The sequence below is a fragment of the Ursus maritimus genome, unplaced genomic scaffold (assembly GCF_017311325.1).
Source record: "Ursus maritimus isolate PB19 unplaced genomic scaffold, ASM1731132v1 scaffold_6, whole genome shotgun sequence".
NCBI lineage: Eukaryota > Metazoa > Chordata > Mammalia > Carnivora > Ursidae > Ursus > Ursus maritimus.
Genome location: NW_024426774.1, coordinates 20998200 through 21021695, shown reverse-complemented (window position 1 = coordinate 21021695; position 23496 = coordinate 20998200). Strand labels below are relative to the sequence as shown.

At 53.7% G+C, this 23496-nt stretch overlaps 1 protein-coding gene across 2 annotated transcripts; it reads left to right on the top strand.

The window, feature by feature from the left end:
- The first annotated feature begins 10047 nt into the window (after nucleotides 1–10047).
- On the top strand, nucleotides 10048–18245 carry SLC30A3 (solute carrier family 30 member 3). 2 transcript variants are annotated; one of them, XM_040623727.1, is made up of 8 exons: nucleotides 10048–10279; nucleotides 13668–13849; nucleotides 14550–14696; nucleotides 14792–14945; nucleotides 15530–15728; nucleotides 15975–16080; nucleotides 16344–16478; nucleotides 17388–18245. In XM_040623727.1, the coding sequence occupies exons 1-8, from the start codon at nucleotides 10185–10187 to the stop codon at nucleotides 17534–17536; spliced, it is 1167 nt and encodes a 388-aa protein (XP_040479661.1). In that variant the 5' UTR covers nucleotides 10048–10184; the 3' UTR covers nucleotides 17537–18245. The 2 variants fall into 2 exon arrangements, with proteins under 2 accessions (XP_040479661.1, XP_040479662.1); XM_040623728.1 differs by lacking the exon at nucleotides 16344–16478.
- The last annotated feature ends 5251 nt before the right edge of the window (nucleotides 18246–23496 follow it).

The window sequence follows — 23496 nt, the reverse complement described above, 5'->3', positions numbered from 1 at the left end:
GCCCCTGTAATGGTTTTCTTTACAGAGGAGCACTCAGTAGTTGTGATAGCATGTAATTGAAAGAGCTTTAATATTTCAACAATATTTCTCTGTTACACCTTATGTGGCTTTTATCACTCTCTTTCCTTTATTACAGTTATGTGTGCACATTTACATCCCCCTCTGGGTGTTAAGTGGTGAATCCATCCTCCATCCCAAGAGATGTGAGCCATCTGAGTAAACTAAGGAGTCCATGCGCAATAGGCACAATGACCAGTGAATTAACTAACTTATTTCTGTAGATCTGTGATCAGTGGTGGGGTGGGGATGAAAAGCTTTGGCATCCACCTCCCAGTTCATAAGTTCTGGGTCAGAGGAGTTTATCGGTTAGTCACCTAAAGCAGAGGAGCTGAAGCTGGTATTTTTTTCTGTGGTGGTTTGTACTATGATAAATTTCCCAGCTAACTCCCAACTCTTTCTCACCATCATGGGATGGCAAAACGAGCAGAGCAACCGAGGTTGTTTCTTTACTGGCACTGGGAAGACAGCAGAAGGCACTAGAAGTGCAGAGCACTTACAATGAATTCCTTACCTCAGTCTACAGGCCTAGCATGGTCTGGCCTCTGCCTCTCGCTCTAGCTCTGCCAAGCACCACTGTTTTCCTTGCTCTGGTCTCCGCTGCACTGGTTTTCTGTCAGTTCTTTGAAGATACCATGTTCCCTCCCATGTCAAGGGCCTTAGGCCATGCTAATTCCTCTGCCTGGAGGACTCCTCCTCAGGCTGTCTGTAGGCTGACTTCTCATCCTTCTAGGATCTCAGCTTCATGTCTTCACAGATAGGCCCTCTAAACTGAGTTCTACTTCTCTCTCTTCACCTCGTAACACCCACCACGATTTGCGAATATGTGTTTATTTGTGTGTTGATTTGTTTAAGGTCTGCCTTCTCCTGTACAAGGTGAACTCTCTGAGGGCAGGGACCTTGTAGGTTTGTTCCCCATCTTTCACCTGGGAGCACCTAGAACCATGCCTGGTTCACAGCAGGTGAACTAACGATTTGTTGAATGAGCTACAGCAGAGGGAGCTCTCTGCTGGTCCAATGGAGGCCTAGAGGTTGGGCCCTAGCAAGAATTCCCTAGAGCAGCTCTTAGCTGGGAAGTTGGAAGACTAGAGACCATTTTCCCTCCTATGGCCCCAAACAAGAAGAGACAGAAGGGGTTAAGAAAAGGCGGTAGGGGAGATAGTAATGGTGATTCGGAGCTCCTTGGTTCTTGTTTGTCTTCATCTTCCTCCAGTTCCTAACACAGTTCCTGGGATATTGTAGGTGCTCAATGAGTGTTGGCCAGTTGAATGAATAAGCAAACATTGTGTGTCTTTTCAGAGGCACTGTAATCTAATAATCTCCTTTGATTCTCACAGCAGCCATGAGAGGTTGTGTGATCACATCTCTGCTTCATAGAAGTGAGGCCAGAGAAAGAGAGCAAATTAGGTTCTTCTCTGAGAAGAGTTAGTAAACATCTTCCATATCTTGCCAGAGGCTCCAGAATGTTATTACTTCTTATCATTGCCCTCTGACATTCTAATTAATTCTAATCATAGTTTGTGGCTCTTGAAATAGCCATTATCTTTAAGTCTTCTGAGCCTCTAGTCTGAATGAAAGGACACTGCAGCTGGTAGGCTGTGGACATGGAAAGAGGGCAGGCAAATCAGCCTGGCATCCTTTAGCTAGAGGCTCTCCACTTTGCCTTCACCTAGAAACAGACCCCATCTGGCTCTGTTTCTATGCACACAGTCTCTTCTGACACTCAGCACAGTACTAGGAAGAACACACAAGCCCAGAATCAGAAGCCCTAGACCCTGGTTTGGGCTCTGGCTCGAATGAGCGTGTGATCCTGAACAAGCCGCTTAATCTCTGAGGCTCTTTTTCCTTTTCTGTAAAAACCCGTGCCATTCCACAGGGTTAATGTCAAAACTAAATTGGATTTGGTTGTAAGAAAAAAAAAAAAGGAAAAAATAACTATGCTAAAGAATGATTTCAGGCCAAAACCTTTTCTAGAATCATTTGCCCTCAGGTCACTGATCTTTATAGTTTACTCTCCACAGTTTGGTCTCTCCTGGAGAAAACCAAAAAGCATCCCTTATTTACCCACAAACAACTAAAGTTTTAGTCATATAGCCAGAACACACATATACAGACAGCAGACATTGGCATATTTATACCCAAAATATCATGCTCTTGAGCATATGTAGTGGGAGAGAGAGATCATAATTTGTCATACCCAACCACTAGGTTCTAGAATTGCATAGTTTTCGAGCTGGAAAGGAACTCAGAGGTTTAACTCTCATCTAATTCCTTCGTTGTGTAATTGAGGAAAGTGTGGCCCAGAGAGAAGGAATGACCTGCTCAAAGTCAACCAGTGAGGTCCAGACCTAAGTCTTCTAAGTTAAGAGTCTATGCCGTGTCTGCTCCCTATACACACCAGCTCCCTTCTCACTTTAAAGTTGAGGTCTAGGGGTGCCTGGGTGGCTCAGTCAGTTGGGCATCTGACTCTTGGTTTTGGCTCAGGTCATGATCTCAGGGTCATGGGATCAAGCCCTGCGTCGAGCTCTGTGTTAAGTGGGGAGTCTGCTTGAAGATTCTCTCCCTCTGCCCCTCCCCCCTCATTCAAATGAATAAACAAATCTTAAAAGAAAAAAAAAAAGTTGAGGTCTAGAGACAGACCAAAGCTGTAGTTGATATCCACCTCCTTTCATGATGTCAGGTAATGTCCCTGTTTCCCTCCCTCCGCTGAACGCATGCTCACTACCTGTGACCAAACATCACTGGCCCGGTTTGTTTGCCTGTCCTCCCCTGGGCAGACATCTCGGGGTGGGAGGTGGAGGGCTTCCAGCCAGAGAGGCTGCCACATACCCCTGTCCTCTCTGACCTGCAACCCCAGACTGCAGAGCTACGGGCAGGCTGACAGGGCACAGCTGTCTCACCTGTAAAATGGAAATAGTAGTGTGTACCTCTTAGGGTTGTTAGGAGGACTAAATACTTAATTTGAACAGTGCTTGGCACATGGTAAGTGCTATGTTATTGTCATCATCATCATCATCATCCTTTCCATGTGGTCACCTCTCAATTTTGTAAAGAGAGAAGTTGCTTTTCATTTTGTCTCTGGGAAGAAGGGAAAACTCAGGATCCTTCCTCTAGGAAGATTTGCAAATTGTCATCGGAGTTGTTCCGCCCGCTTTCTACATCCTTCTCTCAGCCTCTTAGAACCCCATTTCCTTGTTCCCCTACCCAGCAACCTCCTGCTGCTCTCTTACTATCCAGAATATCCCCGCCCATCCTCCCTAAGCAGTTAGAACTCCAGAATTACCTCTCCCACTTCTTCTCCTTTCAGTACTTTTTTTTTTTTTAAGAGAGAGACCGAGCACATGCACGCTTGTGCGCGCACACAAGTGGGGGGGGGTGAGGCAGGAGCAGAGGGAAAGGGAGAGAAAGACTCTCAAGCAGGTTCCATGCTCTGCGCAGAGCCCAAGCAGGGCTCGATCCCACAATCCTGAGATTATGACCTGAGCCAAAATCAAGAGTTGGATGCTTAACTGACTAAGCCACCCAGGTGTCCATCCTTTCAATATTTCTAATAAAAACCATTACCTCCATAAAATGAGCTCATCCCTAAGGATTAGGTGGAAAGCAGTCTGATTAAAACACAATAATTCAGGGGAGCCTGGCTGGCTCGGTGGGTGGAGCATGCGACTCTTGATATTGGGGTTGGAGGTTCGAGCCCCATGTTGGCTATAGACATTATTTAAAAATAAAATCTTTTGGGGCACCTGGGTGGCTCAGTCCGTTGAGCATCTGCCTTCGGCTCGAGTCATGGTCCCAGGGTCCTGGGATCGAGCCCTGCATCAGGCTCCCTGCTCGGCAGGAGAGCCTACTTCTCCCTCTCCCTCTGCTGCTCCCCCTGCTTGTGCTCTCTCTCTGTCTGTCTCTCTGTCAAATAAATAAATTTTTTAAAAAATAAAATCTTTGAAAAACAAAAAAACCCACTATAATTCAGCTTGCAGTGAGAATGACTATTAATACCTCACTCTCTCCATTCTTACTAACACAAAAGAAATAACTGGCAGAATTTCAGGCAGCATGACTGAATGAAGTAAAAAAGACCAAGCTGTGTTTTGGGGAAGACTTTGGGCCTTAAATCACTTTTCTCTTTTTCTGTTTAATTTCACGTCTTTTCATTTCTGTGGCTCTGCATTATTCTGGTTCTCCTCCTACATCTCCAGTAAGGTTTCTGCCTCCCCCTTCTGGCTCCTCTTCCTTCTTTCACCTCCTGATTGTGCATATTCCGTATGGTTTGGTCCTGAAGCTTCCGCTTGGGCTCTTTCCTCTCCACTTCAGAGATCTGGTCTACACCCACGGCTTCCAATGTCATGCGTAGGCTTGAGAGTCAGTTTAGGGTTATCCATGTGCCAGTCTACCACCACCTCCAAACCATATTCCCCGTACCGGTTGTTCCTCTTAGTCTCTCTGGTGATGTGAATGTGATGGCTATTTCCAAGCTAATGATGCTCAAAACCCAAACGTCCCTTGTCTGGGGATTCATTATTTTCCCCCAATTCAGCCCGAAAAGTCTTACTAATTTTTTTTAAAAATTGCTCTTTCATGTGTCCCTTCTTTTCAGCTCCCATCATCTCGAAGCCTCCCAGTCTTGATTTCCATATCACACTGACGATTTTAGCCTCCTAACTGTTCTCCCTACCGCCAGGCTCATGCTGGGTTGGCTACCGGATCAGTGTTCGTAAAGCAATGCTTCTATCATTACCACTCCTTTGCTCATGGCCTAGAGGATGCAAAACAACCTTTTAAATCTGGCAGTAAATTCCAGCTTCATACCAACTTAGCCCTCCAAGTGCATTGTCTACTATTGTCCTAAGGTAACCCTTCCATGGCAGACTGGTCTGCCCCCGCCCCAAATATTCCTGTTCTTTCTCACCTCTGTGCCATTGCTCTTGCACCATTTCCCCTTGTGAACTGTGCTTTTCGTTAATCAATTCACTTACTCAACAAATATCTGTTAAACATTGCCATATGCCTAGGACCTTGGATACAATGATAATCAGTCAAACTCTTCTTTGTGCTCATAGATTATAGCCTAGTGTGGAGGACAGACATTCGTTAATGTCTTTAACGAATGTTTAGTAGGTTTTATCAGGTGTCAGACACTATTCCAGATGCTGGGGATACAGCAGCTTATAAAACAGACAAAAATGTCTGCCATCATGGAGCTTACATTCTGGCGAGAGGAGATAGATAGTAAACAAAATAAGTAAAATATATAGTATTTTGGGTGGTAATAATGGCTATGGAGAAACATAAAGCAGGAGATGCAGATAGGGAATCTTTGAGGTAAGATTGCAGCTTTTAAAAGGATAGGCAGAGAGGGCTGGTGAAGGTGATATTTGAGTCAGGACCTAGAGCAGGTCCTCAGGTGAGTCATGAAGACATCTGACAGAGTGCATTGCATGTAGATGAGTAAATGCAAAGGTCCTGGGGTGGAAGCATGCCTGGTGTGTTGTAGGACCTGTACAAAGGCAAAGTGGCTGGGGATGGAGGTGGGAGTGGTATGAAGGGAGATCAGAGGGGCCTGTAGGACTTTGCAGGCCATTGGAAAACTTTTCGCTGGTACTGAGCCACATGGGGAGGTGATGGGATCTGGCCTAGTTGCCTAGTCACTGGATTGAGAATAGAATATTGCTTTAGGGCAATAAAGGCAGAAGAAGGAAGATAACCAAAGAAGCTACTGCAGTAATCAAGAAGACAGATGATGGTGGTTGGGACCAAGGTGAGAGCAGGATTTGCTGCCAGATCAGATGTGGGGTGAAAACAGAGGCATCAGGAGTGACTCCAAGGTTTCTGGCTTTAGCAAATGAAAGGATAGAGTCACCATGTTCAGCCATGGGAGGACAGCAGAAAGAAAAGTTTTGGGATGGGGTGACAATCCGGAGCTCAGTTTTAGACCAGTGAAGCTTGAGATGCCTTGTAGATGTTAAGGAGGTGAGGTCAAGCTGACATTTCGGTGTTTGAGTCTGGAGTTCAAGTGAGAGATCTGGGGATCATTGTATAGATGCCATTTATTTTTTTTTAAGTTTTTTTTTTTTTAAGTAGAAAATGTCAAACACAAAGATAGAATAGCGCAGTGATCTCCCGTCTACCCACCATTAAGTTTCAACAACCATTGCTTTCTGCAGTTTCTAGATAGTATTTTAAGCCTTGAGACTGGACAATATTTCCATGGGAGTGATTGTAGAAAGGTAAGCGAAGAGGGTGACCAAGTGCTGGACCATTCCACTATTAAAGGGTCAAGGAGATGAGGAGGAACATGCAAAGGAGACTGAGAACAAGCAGTCAGTGAAGTAGGAGGAAAACCAGATTATGGCACCCTGGAAGCCAAGTGAAGAAACAAGTAATTCCCAAATAATGATGTAATTACAGTATGATAAATGCTGAGGAAGAAAAAGAAGTGTGCACTGAGAATGTATAACATGAGAACTAACCTAGTCTGGGGATCAGGGAAGGCCGCCTGGAGGAGGTGATATTTCAGCTCCGGCCCTCACTCATCCTCTATCTCCAACTAAAATCCTGCTGTCTCCGTCTTGCTTCCACTCTGACAACCAGCCCCTTTTTTCTGGGGTGGCTTTAACAAGGACTGTGTGTCAGCCACTAGGGGGCCTTAGGGACACCGTGATGACAAAGGTAATTCCTGCCTCCAAAGAGCTTGTATTCTAGTGAGGAGACAGAAGCAAACCATTTTGTTTCAGTGTGCTGAGTGCCACCATCACAGAAGCACAGTGGGCCTTGAGAGCATGGGAAAAGGGCACATAACTCCACCTGGTGGGGGAGTCAGGAAGGCTTCCTGGAGGAACACCTTAGCAGAGAATGGAGTGGGAATTGGACCCCCTTGTTACCTCTGCCCGTACCCTTCAGCCTGGCTTGGACCTTTCCAGTGTTAACCCGTTGCCCGCGTGCTTGGCTTCCAAATCTTGTCTGAGATCCCTAGCCCAGCCTAAATCCTGACTTCAGGGCTGGACTTGGCTCTCCCTTTCTCTCCCAGTATGAACTGGTCCAGCCTGGGTTCCCTGAAGCCCCCTTCTGACCTGCTCTGCCATCCTCTGTTCTGTCACTGACCTATCCTCCTGAGAACTTCCAGGGATTCCTGCTTCCTTCACCCCGTTGGGACTCAAAGTAGCCTAAGGACTCTCCTTAGGGAAAATTGATACCTGAGGCAGGAAAGGACAGACATTAAGAGCATGTGGGTAAATCGGTAACCAAAGACTGCAGAATAGAAATCTCTTGCAATCAAATTAAAGCCAGGAGGGGGAGGAAATGCATCTTTCTTGTTCACCAGGAATTCCCAGTTACCCTAGCAAAGTGCGTGGCAGGAAATAAGTGTTCAGAAAATGTTGAATGAATAGTTCTTACAAGATTTCAGCTCCCTACAGCCAGCTCTAAGCTGCCCTTCTAACTCCTGCCTAATTTTCCTAGCTCCTAACCAGGTGCAGAATGCCTTCCTCAGACCGGGCATTCAAGAGGACCCTTTGCAAAGATTTTCATAGGGCCACTTGATGGCTCTTTGAGAAACAGGTGCAAGCAGTCTGTTTTCGCTGCCAGGCTTTTCTTGCATAAATTTCCAAGCACGGGCAACTGTTGGTATTCTCCCCGCTGGTGCCCTCGGCTTCTGGAGGCAGCACGTTCCAAGGGCCGACAGGGAGGTTCCGAGGGTTCCGAGCGAGCCGCGGCAGAGGACAGCCCTATAATCCATCTGTTCCCACACTTTCCCCTCCCGCCTGCTCGCTCCCCGCCCTGTGGCGGGCGGGCGTGTGCCGGCGTCTGCGCCCCCTCCCGGGAACCCGGGGCTGCTGTCTGCGCACTGTGGACTGACTGCCCAGGAAGGGAAATCCCGGAGGAAGCCATTGTTGCTAAGTCCCCTGCTGTCGTCATCGGCTAAGGCGTGCCTAGAAGCCCCTTCCCCGCACAGGGCTCCGCGGTTTCTCCCCATTCTTGAGCTCGCCTGCCCCGGCCGCTTCGGGCGAGGCTACGGCATCCCAGCCCTGGAGTGCGCGGTGGCCCCTCCGCATCTTGGCTCCAGGGCTCTCAGAATTGGGGAAGCCCCAGGCCCGGTGCGGAGCTTCGAAAACCGACGGCGCCTAGCGGGGACTTGCCGGGGCCCTGACCTAGGCGGACGGGGCATGAGTTCGACCCCTCTCTAACAAGGACCTACAAGGTGACCTTGGCCGGTGGCTTCCCCTCTTGCCAACTCAGTTTGCACCCCAGCAACCCGAGGAAGGAGCTGAGGCCCCACTCCTCTAGGGGAGGTTGGAGGGAGGGAGGACCCCCACCCTCACTCCCTCGCCCTTCGCCTTGCGTGGGCTTTGGGCTGAGCCTTCTGCGGGAAGTAGGGGGGAGGGTGCCGAATAAAGGCTGGCGCTGGCCCTGGGCGCGGCGTGGGTGGAGACGCGGCGCTGGGGGCTCGCTCAGACCCTTTGGTTCTTCCGTTCCGCACCGTTCCCCAGCGCAGTACGCTCCCTTCATGCACGCCGCCCGCAAACCTTGGCAAGGGCCTCACTCTCCCCCGCCTGAGCAGCCAGCCCGCCGCCCAGCTTGCCTAATCCGTTCAAGCCTCACCTCCTCCGCGAAGCTCTCCCGGGTTAACCCCATCTCTTCCAACCACTCTATCTGGCACGGGCTCCTAGTGTGTGTTTGTTCGGGGTTTTTGGGGGGAAGTGTACACGCAGTCGCTATGTTTGGGGTAATAACGTTGGGGCAAGGTGTCTATACCCAGAACCCTATATGAAGGACGCCCAGTGCTTTCTTCAGGAAGGGTGCCCATGGATGGGTTTCTCTGCTAGACTCACCAGCCGCTCCCACCCTCCACGCTTCCCCATCCAAGCTCACTTTTCACCCTCCTCCTCCAGACCCCTCCTCCTCACAGAGTGTCACAGCTTGGAGGGCACAATGCAATCCCCACCCCCATTTCATTCTACAGTGGCGGCAGGTGTGAGGGCCAGAGAGCATTGAGCATTTGAAGGTGTGACTCTGGGCTCAGCCACCCACTTTGCTGTAGGTCACTCCTTCCCCTGGGCTTTAGTTAAAATGAGGCAAAATGAGGTAATGCCCAGCCAAGTGCTAGAGGTTCGGAGGTAAAGAATCAACTGCTGACAAGCTGTAGCCTCCTTCCAAGAACAGTGGGCTTGTGACCAGAGATGTGGCATCGCTCCGTCCTCCTCCGGTTGCCCCAGCCCGTGAGTGGCAAGATTGCGGGGCGCGCTGTCTTCAGTCGCCAGTGCGGTGCCCTGAACTGGAGAGGGAAAGAGGATGGGGTTCCAGTCCTAGCGTTTTATTCACCAGCTGCATGACCCTAGATGCTTCTTCCTCTGCAACTCAGTTTACTCATCCGAAAAATAGGGACAGTAATGGATTGGAGGAGAACAGGAAGGTTATGTCACCCAAAGTCTCTATAAAAATAAATGATAATGAGCGGTACAGTGCTTGGCAGCATATTTTGCATGCAAATTCCGACCCCACATCCTCCACAGAGGGGTTTCTGGCCGGAGTCCCTGGAGTTCTCCCGGATGTGTCGCTGCTCACCCCACACTCTGGTTCTCTCGAACTGGGTAATGGACCCGCACCTGTTTCTGCCTCTGTGTGGGGGGTATGGACGACACCCCGCCCCCGTGCAGGCTTGCAAGGGGAGGTGTTCCTTGGGGGAAGGTTGGTCGGGAGGTGCCAGCCTTGGGGAGCTTGTCTTGGAACCCGGGGGCGGGACTTGGGTGGGGGCGGGGCTATGGAGATCAGGCGTTCTCTAGAACCCTGCGGGGTCTCAGAGGGCTCCCGTCGCCCCCACCTGGCTTTGGCACTGGGAAAAGGGGCTTTGGTTATGGGGGCGGGGCTCCGGGGGCGGGGCTTAGGCTTGGGGGTGAGGCCCGGGAGCCTGGAGGCGGGGCTTGGGGAGCTCGCCCCACGCGGGGCGGGGCTCCAAAGGCCGCGGGATCTGCAGTTCGGACTCCCCGCGCCACAGTCGCTGCAGTTCCCTCTACTCTGGTGGCCCCGCGGCCCTGCGGGGAGTCCGGGGGTCGGCTGGCCGCTCGGACTTGGTGCAGGGCCGGCCCCGCCTCTCCCTTCCTCGGTGGGGCCTAGACGGTCGGGGCCGCGGTGACATGGAGCCCTCTCCTGCCACGGGGGGCTCGGAGACCACTCGCCTGGTGAGCCCCCGGGATCGCGGCGGCGCCGGCGGCGGCCTGCGCTTGAAGAGGTAGGACAGACCTGGGCCGGCCCTCAGCCCGGGGGCTCCACCCTCATGCCATCCGTCCATTTCGTTGTCTCCCTCGGCGTGGCCCCGGCTGGCCGCCTCAGCGCACCGCAAGTCCCTCGGCTTCGCGGCGCCCGGCTCTGTCGTCTCCGGCCACACCGCCAGAACCCCCCGACCCTCCCAGCAGTCCGCTCCGCCTCCTCCCGGCCACGCTCTTTTTCTCGGTCCCGCAAAACGGCTCCCCGGCCGGTACCCCAAGCCTCCGGACCCCTCTGCCGCCCTCGGCGCATCCGACTTCCCCGCGAGCAACTGCCCCTCCGTCGGGCGGGAGTCCACGCCAGGTGCCCCGAAGTCTGCATTGCTCCACTGCCCTGGCGGTGGGAGCAGCTCGCCGCCCAGGCTTCGGAGCCCCCGCTGCAGGCCCCTGGCCCTTCCCTCTGTGCGCCCCGGCTCGGGGCGCCCCCTCCAGCCACGGCCAGCTGTGCGCACCCGGGCCGAAGATGGGCCCGGGCTCCACAGCGGTTCTTCCCGGCCCCTGGGGGGCGGCGGCCTCTGGGAAGCGAGGGGGTGGCAGGAAAGGAGCAGGTGCGGTCTGGGCGGCAGGGGGTATTCCCGGCTCCGCACAGACGGGGCCGGGGGCGGCGAGGTGTGAAATGAGGCGCGCAGAGCGGCCGGGACAGCGGGCCGGGGGCGGCCGGAGAACCTCCTCCGCGTCCCGCCGGCCTCCCGCGCCGGGCGCCCGCCGCTCTGTCCGCCTTGTCCCTCGGAGCGGCCGCGCCAGGCCCATCCTGGCCACCTCCGCTGGCCATTTTGTCTGTTGGCTGACCGTCCGTTTGTCTCGGAAATTTGACAGGCTCTCTGGCTTTTTCTCTTCGGCTTTTTCTCTTCCTTCATTTCTCCCAATCGTTTTGTTTCCCTCCGACCACCTTTCCCTTTGTCTTTGATGTGGTGCCTCTGTGTGTTTCTCGCTCTTTCCCTGGGTGGGGGCCGTAAACCTGGCTGGGTGGGGGAGTGGATGAACAGAAGGGAGGACAGACTTCCCGTCTGACTCCTTCCTGCAGGGGACTGCAGACGTGGGCAGCTGTGGAGGCACTGGCGTCTCTTCACATATTCTTTTGACTCTGCTTCAGGCCCTCGTCCCCTCCTCACAGTTCCCCTCTACCCACTCAATATTACTTGTTGTGTGTTGGGGGTTTCAAAGGGCCAGGGAGAGAAAACTGCCTTTCCTTCCCTCTAAACAGCATGTAGACCCCCACCCACATACACACCCACCCACACCAACAATGAGGCTTCTTTTTTTTTAATGTATTTTTTAAAAAGTAGGCTCCAGGCCCAACATGGAGCTTGAACTCATGACCCTGAGATTAAGAGTCGCATGCTCTACCAACTGAGCCGGCCAGGCACCCCAACAATGAGGCTTCTTTAGTGCCCAATTCATGCAGAACAAAAGGGAGCAGCCTGTTGATGGGTGGCTACCTTGATGACTGGCTACTCTGTGCCTTACAAAAAAGGCATCTTGCCCATTGCCCCAAAGCCACACAGCCTCTGCTTGCTATCCAGACCCGCATCTCCAGACTCCCAGCTCATTTTCATTCTCATATGACCATTAGTCACCAAATCCTGCAGTATTTTCTGAAAGAGGCTCTTCCCTAACCTACCTGCCCCTCCTTTAGAATTCGGTGCAGGGAATCTGTGGCCTGGTCTATTCTGGATCCTTCCATCTCCTCTCCTCTCCCCCTTCCAGACTAATATACATCAGCAAGGTCATCTCAGGGCTTGGGATAGATATGTGAAATCAATCAGTGTATCTCCCTGATGTTCCTTTGAGTCCTCGTTTTCCTCCTCAGCCCTTGCCCTGGCTCCTGAAACTTAAAACTCCTAGCCACTGATCTTGTCATTGACATCCCATGTGTGTGGAGCCCCCTTCTTCACCTAGATCTCATGTTCAACATCCCTTCCTCTGTGAAGCTGTCCCCACCCCCACCCCAGGTGGTCACTCCCTCCCTGGTGCTCCAAAGTCCTTCACTCATAATCCTCCTGGCCCTGGCCTCTCCTTGCCTAGTAAGTCATTTGTGACACATCTGTCTCTCCCACTAGACTGGGTTTCACAATGTGTGTGAACTGCTTGCCACCTGAATCCCGGGCACCCAACTATGTGTATACCTCATTGAAGAATGAGGATGGGTTTCAAAGCCACCCTCATCTCCCTATCTCCTCTGCAAACACACCCAGAATCATACACATTGAGATTCTAAATCTTGGAAGAAAATTCCAAGAAATTAATCTACCTGCTGGCACTCAAATCTTCCCTGCAAGCACCAAATGTGCGCCCACCTCCCTCACACCTCAATTCACCCACTTGGCAGAGCTTTTCTCAGCCAGAAGGCTCCAGGCCTTCCTCCTCACTTTACTGCTGTGACCATGTTTCTATCTGGAGCCTTCGATTTTCACTCATGGGTATTCCTGTCACACGTCCATGAGTATTTCTAGGACTGTATTTTCTGTTTAGGTCCTTTGTTCTATGGAAGGTTCTGGCCTTGCTGGGGTTCAGGTTGGGTAGTCGTGGGGGTGAGAATTGGGCCAGGATGAACCTAAAACTCAGCCTGCCCTCAGTCACTGGTGTCCCAGGTGAGGCTCCAGCCCCATTCATTTATCAAAGGAGGCTTATGTCACCGTACAGTTAAGGTGGCCTCCGCTGGGGGCTTAGGGTCAGACCGAGGTCCAGCTAACATGTGGCAGCCTCCAAATCCAGTGCTCCTACTACTACCACCCCAGCCACAGCAGTCTGCACTTCGTCCTCCCCAAACCCTCCCCATCCTTCACAGCCCTTCTCATGGCGCCCCCTTCAGTCTCTCTGATTTCATCCTAATTCATTGACTCTGAGCCCTGAGAGCACTTTGATGGCAACAGCTACTTTCTTGCTATATTATCACAGCACCTAGGTACACCTTTGTCTTGTTCACCAAAAGCTCCCAGAGGTCAGCAAGATCCTGCTCATTTTGTGTTCCTTATGGTGCCTATCCATGCATTATGGTGGAGTCCGCTCCGTACCACCAACGAGCCGTGCGGCCTCCGTATGCCTCCTCCCTCTCTGAGCCTCATACTTGTAATTTCTGTAAAAAGCGTCAGACTAGACCATCTCTATGGTGCTTTCTGGCTGTGCACTTCTATGCCTGTGTGTATGAAGGGAACAGGGAGCTGGGATCTGAGCTGTTTAGCCCCCATCGGTCCTGTGGCCCTCAGTCCCCGAGGCTCCCAGGTTTGACCAGGCCTTGGGCCGACAGAGCAGAGCGAGTGTTGGGCCACAGCTGATGAAGGCCGGCTAGCGGGACTGAGGACCTGGGAGCGAGGAACAGGTCAGCCCCAGGCTGAATCGTGCTGCCCACCTCAGTCTCTTCACAGAGCCCTCGGAGCCCCTCCCCGAGGACCCCAAACCTGTGGAGATGCCCTTCCACCACTGCCACAGGGACCCGCTGCCACAGCCCGGCCTCACCCCCGAGAGGCTGCAGGCACAGAGGCAGCTGTGCGCCGCCTGTGCCGTGTGCTGCGTCTTCATGGCTGGGGAGGTGGTCGGTAAGTAGGACGGCAGCTCCGCCAGCCCCATCCTCTCCACCCCTGCCCGAACCACTTTCCACTCGGAGCCCCAGTGATGTTTGTGGGGAGGCGGGGGAGGCGGAGAAGGGGATGGCTGCAGGGGGGACTGGGTGCCCGGGACTCAGGAAGTGGGAGAGGGTGGGGGACAGCAGCAAGGGGAATTCAGGGCCAGGTCTGCGGCCGAGGGCCAGGGCTGGCTTCTCAGCACTAGCTAGTCTTAATTTTAAAAGTCTATTTTCTTGATATTAAAAGGTGTCATTACAGAAAAACTAGAAAATGTGAATGAGTGAAAAGAAGCCAATAACCTCCCCCCCAATCCCATCACCAGAGAAAAACATATTTCACATTTGGGTGCAGGTCCCCCCAGTCTCCTTGCTTCTACACACACTGCCACAGTGCACACTTTCTTTCTTTCTTTCTTTCTTTTTTTTTTTAAGATTTTATTTATTTATTTGACAGAGAGAGAGACAGCCAGCGAGAGAGGGAACACCAGCAGGGGGAGTGGGAGAGGAAGAAGCATGCTCCCAGCAGAGCAGGGAGCCCGTTGCGGGGCTCGATCCCAGGTCCCTGGGATCAGGCCCTGAGCTGAAGGCAGACGCTTAACGACTGAGCCAACCAGGCACCCCATGCACGCTACTTTCTAACTGGACCCAGACCGTGCACTGCTTTACCCTTGCAGGTGGGTACTTGGCACACAGCCTAGCCATTATGACCGACGCAGCCCACCTGCTGGCGGACGTGGGCAGCATGATAGGCAGCCTCTTCTCCCTCTGGCTTTCCACCCGTCCAGCCACCCGCACCATGACCTTCGGCTGGCACCGCTCAGGTAAGGCCCTGCATGGCCCCATGAGCCTCTAATCTTACCAGAAGGTACCTCACAGGGTCTCGGGCAGGTCTCTGATAGCTTGTCTCCCCCTGCAGAGACTCTGGGGGCTTTGGCCTCTGTGGTCTCCCTCTGGATGGTCACTGGCATCCTCCTGTACCTGGCCTTCATCCGCCTGCTGCACAGCGACTACCACATCGAGGGGGGTGCCATGCTGCTGACCGCCAGCATCGCAGTCTGTGCCAACCTGCTGTACGTTCCAGTATGGAGCAGGCGCCATGGGGGACGCAGGGCGAGGGGCTCTCCTCCAGGGTGGGAGAGCTGGCTCTCTCCCTGCCCCGACAGGCGTGCAACAGGCACACACAGTTCTCACCTGTCACCTGCCCTAGGGCTGCCTGAGGACAGACGGGAGGGAGACCTGGAATCCAGAGTCAGCAGACATTTACTGAGGGCCTACTGTGTACCAGCCACTCTGCTGGGGGCTTTCATCAGCACTGTCTCATTTGAGGCCCACAACCCCCCCCTTGAGGTAGACAGTAGCCACCCTAGTGTACAGGTAATGACACAGAACCCGAGACAGGCCAGGTGACTTGCTCAGGTGTAAGTAGCAGGGTCAGGATCTGAATCCATGTCTCCAGCACCAAGTACGGTACTTTTTCCCCCAGGCTGCGCGATTTGTGTCCCTTGGCCAATGTTTTCTTCCTCCTGGGGCTGGGAAAAGGGAGGACATAGGTGGAGAAAGTGCTCCCGGGGAGGTGAGGTGGAGAGACGTAGAAAGAGGGCAGAGGGGGCTGGAAACAGGCTGCCTGGGCTGAGCTGCTCTGCTTCCCCCTCAGAATGGCCTTTGTGCTGCACCAGGCCGGGCCCCCCCACAGCCACGGGTCTAGGGGGGCGGAGTATGCACCGCTGGAGGAGGGGCCGGGGGAGCCCCTGCCCCTGGGGAACACCAGCGTCCGGGCAGCCTTTGTGCATGTGCTGGGGGACCTCCTGCAGAGCCTTGGGGTACTGGCCGCCTCTGTCCTCATCTACTTCAAGGTACTGTGCACGCAGGCCTACCCCAGCCTTCCTCCCCCAGCTCCACACCCCGGCCCCCTCCTTGCACCCTTGGCCTCTCTCACCCCCCTCCAGCTCCCAGCTCCCCAGAACTCCCGGCTCAGGGCATGGTCCTTTCCCCTCAGCAGAGCTCTCAGGGGCCTCTCAGGTCCTGTTTGCCCAAGATACCCCTAGGTCTTCCTCTGGAGGCTTCCTGTTTCCTGGGCTTAGAGGTCTCTTTCTCTACAGCCTCAGTACAAGGCAGCTGACCCCATCAGCACCTTCCTCTTCTCTATCTGTGCCCTTGGATCCACGGCTCCCACCCTCCGAGATGTTCTTCGTGTCCTCATGGAAGGTAAATCCGATGCCACTGCTCCCCACCTAGGGCCCTCTCTGACCTCACTCCAGCTCCGACCCACCTCTCTTCTCTCAAGAGAGTGTCAGGAGAAGGCCTGGGTCCTGGGGTCTATTGCTAGAAGGAGGATTCAGGCACAGGGTGAATTGGGAGGGAGCAGTTAATGGTGAGTGGATACAGGATGGGGGAGGTAGAGTCTGGTGAGGGGCCGCCCTTGGGCAGGAGTGGCCTTGGCAGTAAGGCATGGCTGGTGCTGCTTGCAGGTTCCCCCCGAAGTGTGGGGTTTGAGCCCGTGCGGGACACACTTTTGTCAGTGCCAGGAGTCCGGGCAACTCATGAGCTGCACCTGTGGTCCCTTACGCTTACTTACCATGTTGCCTCTGCACACCTGGCCATTGGTGAGTCCACACTGGCCCTAGCCAGTTACCTCCTAGAAATATTTCTCCCCCACCCAGCCCCCACCACCGCCCTGGCCCCGTTCCCCTTCCACACCTGGAAAGATGGTCTGAGTTCCATCTCCCTTTCTTGATCTCTCTCTGACACATGTGCGTGTTGGAGACAAGGCACCCTGGACAGGGTGTTCAGGGGGGTGGGGGGTTCGCCTTCTCTGAAGTAGTGTAGAGAACCAGCAACCCTTTAAAAGATCACTAGTACCAAGAGGTTTGGCAACGGGCACAGTTAGGTAAGTGGTGACCGTGGGGTATCACTATTCAAACCGATGATGATGAACACTGTGTGGCAACTAGGAGACATGTTTATGGTATGATGGTAAGAGAAAAAAGCTGAATGTAAAATTATATCTACATTATGATTCAACTATTAAAAATATATATGGTGACTCACAAGCTGACAAAGGATTTTTGAGTTTCTTCCAGATGCAAGAAGCAATCAGAGACATGCAATTTGGATGCCAAAAATATTATACTTTGTGGGATAGTTGATGGTAACTCTAGAGGGACAATGGGAGAAAATATTTAACATCTGGATTGTCTTGGAGAGTTGGGCGCTGTGGCTGCTGAAACGTACAGCTGTAAATGGGTAGTCAAAGAGCAGAAGAGAATAGAAAAATAAGAACAGTGTGGCGTGTTAGCATGGTGGCGTGGTTGATCAGGGGGTGAGTCTCTCCAACCTCCTCTTGGGCATTTTTACGCTGTTCATACAATACAGACAGAAAATAAAGCCCCTCACTCAAGCCGGGCTTTAATGCTGTGCAAGCCATGGGGTCCCCCTGCACCCGTCCTTATCTTGGCCCCTGCCTGGTTCCCGACTCCCCTGGGAACCTGCTGCCTCTTATCATTCTCCCACAGACTCCACGGCGGACCCTGAAGCTGTCCTGGCTGAAGCCACATCCCAGCTCCACTCCCGGTTCGGATTCTCCAGCTGTACCCTGCAGGTTGAGCAGTACCAGCCTGAGATGGCCCAGTGCCTGCGCTGCCGGGAGCCCCCCCAAGCCTGAGCCAAGGCCCCGCCCTCACCCCACTGCCAGGCCCTGGCTCAGACCCGGACTCTCAGTACCTGCCTCCCTGCTCTCGCAGAAGGGACAGAGCTGGGCCCGTACCCCTTCCTCTCTCCCTCCTTCCACCGGCCCACTCCCTAGCCCCCAGCCCCAGTGGGCAAGACCAAAGTGTGTGGGGGGGTGGGGTGGGGCAGGGGTCAGGCTGAGCGGGAATCAATTGGTGGGGGTGTGTAGAAGTCCCTTGGTCCCCCCTCCCTGAGGTTTGGGGAGCACAAGCGTCCTTTCCATGCAGTTCATTTGTCTGTGTGGCAGGCTGGCTGTCTGGCTGGGGGCATCTGCCTGTCTGTGTGCTGTTGGTGTGCCTATGCCTGGGGGAGGTCAGCAGGGGCCCCCTCCCCATGTGGTCCTCGCTCTGTCTATGCAGGAGCCCCAAAGCCCGCACTTTGTCTGTGTGTTCTAGCCCTGTGGTTTTGTCTCAGTGTGTGTGTGTGTGTGTGTGTGTGTGTGTGTGTGTGTGTGTTTCTTGGTGCTGTGGCCTGTGTGTCTCTGTGCCTATGTGGCTGTGCTATGGTCTCTCTGAGTCTGCACCATCCATGTGTCCTTTTGGGGGTCTGTCTGTCCATCCCTCTGTTGGTGCTGTGCCCTCGGCTGTCCCAGAGAGAGGGAGGACTCCGCCGCAGCTCCACCAATAAACTTGTGTCTAAGTGCAGTTTCGGTCCCTGTACTGACTCATCAGGAGAGGCACAGAGAGTCCCGCAGCCAGAGTGACCTTCCACAGCCCTCCTACCTCCTACCCAGCCCCTCCACCCTCTCTACCCTCAAATATCCATTCCCATGTGGGCCCAAACTCACCAGTCCCTTTATTACCCTCCCCTACTCCACAGCCTGGGTCTCCGGCTCAGGGAGAGCCCGCACATGCCCTGGGCTTGGTTGCAGGAGAAAGCTGGAAGGCAAGGAGCCAAGGGATCCTGGAGAGTCAGTCCTAAAGTCTCCCGCAGGCCATCGTGGCCTCAGGCTGGTCAGAGGGAAGCTTAGTCCCGTTGGGGGCGAGTGGTTGCACCACATGCTGATGTGGGCCCGGTTCCCAAGCTGTGTAAGGCGTCAGGGGAGGGCCCCAATCCTGGCTGACAGCAGCCAACCCCAGGCCAGTTTTGGGCTGCGGACATCAAGGACCTCTTTTACCATTATTCCAAACGCTTTGCCTTAAAGAATCTCATGTTTTGACAGATTTAGTCTTTATAAGCCAAATTTAAGGGACTACTGTTACTCTTCAGGGATCCCTTAAATTTAAGGGATTGTGGATTTTCTCTTTCAAGAAATCACACTCTTTGTGCTTTTAGAGCTGGTGCTTTGGATCAGCAGGAGTTCACGGGCCTTGCCACCCTAGATGGATACACTTCCAGCCTGAAGCAAAGATCCTGAGCATTTTCATTAGCCTGTGCATACTTCTGTAAGGCTTTCCTCAGCATCATGGAAATAGTCTTTTTTTTTTTTTTAAAGATTTTATTTATTTATTCGACAGAGATAGAGACAGCCAGCGAGAGGGGGAACACAAGCAGGGGGAGTGGGAGAGGAAGAAGCAGGCTCCTAGCGGAGGAGCCTGATGTGGGGCTCGATCCCATAACGCCGGGATCACGCCCTGAGCCGAAGGCAGACACTTAACCGCTGTGCCACCCAGGCGCCCCTGGAAATAGTCTTTAACATAAGATGATCTTTTAAAAATTATTATAAAAGCAATATATGCTTGAAGAGTCCAACAAAGGAAAGGTGTATAAAGTGGAAAGTGAGTGTTTCCCCTATTCCACGATTCCCAGAGGTAACTGCTATTCACCATTTGGAGTCTCTCTGCCCGTATTTTTATGTTCGTACAAACAGTTCTTCATAACAACATAGACGGGATCACTTTATAGGTGAGCTCATGTAACCTGCTTTTATGATTCAACCACACGTCCTGGCTGCACCTTTCCATGTCAATACACATAGATCTCATTGCTCTGTGTAAGGTGAGGCTTTTGGAGTCACTGAAAATAGGCCTCCCTACTCTGGTCTCCAGCTGCAGCCCCCTCCCCCCAAGGCTGGGTGAGTCTCGGCTGGCTGGCTGGCTGGCCTGAGTCAGGCGTGGGAGGCTGGGCTGAGGTGAAGGGCTGGCAGTCCATCACACTCCGTGCCGCTGAGGCTGCCCCAGCTGCTCTCCATGCTTTGCTCGTTCCTGATACTTTCTCATTTTACGACTCATTGATTAGCGGCCCCAAGCGACAGGATGGGGGTTGCGAAGAGGGAGGAAATGGAGGGTGGGGAAAATGAGGATGAGATTTTTCACCCTAAGACCAGCCTGAAGCTGCAGCCCCACTCTTTATCACAATGCTGGGTCCCTTTGCTGGGGAGGGGACACAGTGTTCAGGGCGGAATGGGACCTCACAAAGGATGCAGTCCATCTCTGCCCCACACTCTGGCAAGATGAGGAAGCAGAAGCTAAGGCTCAGAGGAGGAAAAGGACTTCCCCAAGGTCACCCAGCAAGTGACTGGGGCAGGAGCAGAGCCAGGGTTCTCACTCCCACTCAGGCCTCTAGGAAGCTCCTACCCAGTTGAATTTCTCAGTCAACCTTTGCTCAGCTTTTTCAGCAACCTGCTGCCACTGGCACGGCAGGTTCTGGGGCTCTGGACTCGGGCTTCTTGCTTCTGCCGTGGCCTTCTATTAATACACTGGTCACTTTAACCTCTCTGCCTTCCTGTTTTCCTAATTATAAAAAGAAGGATTACATAGCACTGTGGGCGTGAATGTGCCCAGTATATAGAGGGCATGTGGGAATAGGTTCTCTTGGGTGGAATCCAGGATGCAGGGGAGAGCTTTCAGAGGAACAGGGTGACCCCGCACCCTCACAGCAGGGACAGGAGCCCACATTTACTGAGCTTCCACCGGTGCAAGGCACCCTAGACGGTTTTACCTGCACTTTACAGATGGAGGAACTGAGGCATACCTGCTCAAGGTCATGCAGATAATGACTCAGTTCTGGCTTCTCTAAATCCCCAGCCCTTTTACACACCGCCCTCCCTTTCCACCCATCTCCCGGTTTCAGGCTTTGCTCAGTCAGGGACGAGGAAGGACAGAAGGATCAGGAGCATTTTCCCTCATTCATACAGTGCTCCCCCCACCCCCTGGGGAGTTCAGGAAATCCTTATCTGCAGGAGCTGCCCGCATCCCCCCATTATCTCCCCAACCCACCTCCACTTGCTTATCCAGAAGGTCCTTTCCTCTTGGTGCCCTTTCCTGATGATAAAATATGTGGTGGAGGGTGAGCTGAGGAGCAAGGGCTGGCGGGGAGGGGACGGAAGGGAAGGCCAGAGCAAGAGCAAAGCCGGGGAAGGGCCCATCCATCAGCCCAGCCCTGGCAGCTCTTTACACAGGGGGTTAACCAGGGGAGGGGACGGGAGAGGGCCGCCTGTGAGGCAGACAGGGACCCGACAAAGATGGGGTGGAGGGGGGTGCGGTGGGAGGGGCGGGCCTGTCACGCTGAGAGTGCAGTTGTCGGCAGTTGTCGGAGTGTTCGAGAGAGAGACGTGAGACCGAGGAGCAGACAGAAAAGCCAGAAGCGGGCTGTGTGGCTACGGGGAGGGGGCGTGGGAACATCCGGGCCGAAGGGCAGGCCCCGCCCCCTCGCGGTGGGGCTCACCTGGGGCCCGCTGGCCGGGGCGGGGCTGCACCCCCGGGTCCGAGAGAGACCTGAACATCCAGCGCACCAGGGGAACGGCGTGTCTGGGGCCAGGTGGAAGCACTGGGTGATAAATTGGTCTCCCTGTGGGGACCCTGCTGCCTTTTCTGGAACTTCAGTGAGCTGGGAGCCGGTCCCGGCCGCCTTTAGCCAGACCATCCGAGGGGGAGCAGCGCCCCCCTGAGGCCCACGCCATGATAGCAGCGGAGGCGGCCAGAGGCCGTGGAGGATATAACTCAGGACGGAGGCTGGGTGCGAAGAGCCCTGGCCCTGTTCCTGGCAGATTCCCCCTCCCCTGTGGAGAACTGCATTTAGGGAGTTCCCTTTGTACTCGAAGGACTCTTTGTCCCCAACTCTGGGCGTTCCCAGGGCCTCCCCGTCCCTGGTTTAAGCCCAAGGGCCATCCCGTCACCACCTGACCGACACCTTCCAAGGGGTGCTGGACAGTGGGGCAGAGTCTGAGGCGATCACAAATGGTCCTATAAAGTGGGCCCTGTTGCTAGAACCAGCCAGAGAAAGTGGGCGGCGAGATCGCGCAGCAAGGAGGGGTTCAGGGTGGCCAGAGCCTGTGTCTCTCTCCTTCAGCCCCCTACTCCCTGCCCCTCTCTCTGCCCCAGCCCTGCTCACTGCTCTCTGGCTACCACATCCTGAAGCCCCAGGAAGTAGCCCCCATTGGGCCTGGAGAAGCTCACTTAGAGAACAGGTCTTGTCCCTGTCAGGGTGACCCTCTGCACTAGGCACCAGTGTGAGGCCACTGTGGCCACCCCAGGAAGGACACCTCTCCTGGCCACTCATGGGCCATTCCCCTCCTCGACTCCTGCACCAGAACTCCCACTCCCTGCGGGAGACTTTCTGGTCAATTGCCAAGTGGATGCCTCAGGATGGAAGAGAAAGAAAGTGCAGCCATCAACACCCTCTTCCACCCTAGCTTAGTACTATGCTCCTAGGGGGAGGCTGTAGGTTCCTTGTACGAGACGGTTTCCATTCTTAAAGGGAAACAAAAGCTTCCCAGAATAGAGCAGTGTAGGGGGCCTCCACGTGCACCCCTTTGGAGTTTTTCTCTCCAGTTTGGTGCTGTGCCCATGACACCTGGTCCCGGGGATTACTGCCTGATTTCTCTCTGACCCGAACAGTCTGAACATTCAATCCCACTCTCTTGTTCTCTTTGGCTCAACCAAGACAGACTATAAATTTTAAAAGGACTGGAGCCAAAAACCTAAGGAGAAACAAAATGGAACCAAACCCAGGAACTAAAAGACAGTTAAAGCTCACCAAAATAAGCAGGTTTCAGGCCCTGCACTATCAAACTTGCTTTTCCTTGGCCCAGAGATTGCCTCCCTCTTCCCTTCCGTCCAGCCCACCTGCTGCACTAGGGCAGGGTTCGGGTCAGGACTCGGTCACACAGGACTTCTGGGAAGCATGGGGACGGGGTGAGATTGCTCTGCAAACCGCACAGGGCCGGACGGAAGAAGGCACTGCTTTCCCATGTTTGCCTGGCACTTAGTAGACACTTGGTAATGACTGTCAGGAATGAAGGGATGAGAAGATGGTAAATGAATGGGTGTGGGGTCATACAAAATCTATTAAGTGCCATTTTTTTTTTAAGATTTTATTTTTAAGTAATCACTACACTCAACGTGGGACTCAAACTTACAACCCTGAGATCAAGAGTCACATGCTCTACTGACTGAGCCAGCCAGGTGCCCTTATAAAGGGCCATCTTAGTCCCCAGGCTCCCACCCATAGGCCAAGGGGCCAGTGCCTTGCAAGCTGACTCTCCAGCGCAAATCTGCAGCAGCACTTGGTGGTAACTAACCAGGTGCCCCTCTAGGAGGAAGTCATTGATACTGCCAGAGTCCCGCACGGTGGGTGACACGCCTATCCCCTGGTCCTGCCGTGGACATTGCTTCCCCACCCCTACCACAAGCTCACGATGTCTGTCTTCCTGTTGAGCCCCACTCCGTGACCCTTTTATTACTCTCCTGAGGATTCATCACAGCTTTCCCAGCCTTTTCAGGACTGTCTCTGGTCCTAATGCCACACCCATTTTTTCCCTTGCCTCTTGGCAATGACCTCAGCTTCTAGACTAGCTCCTCACGAAGCCCATGAAATATGGTGTCCACCTTACAGCCACAAAACATCAGAGTAACTACCATGACCAAGTCCATGCCTCAGACTTCATTCTCTTTGACCTACTGCGGGATCTGGCTGTTGACACCTTGCCCCAGACCTCACACACCAACTCTGGGA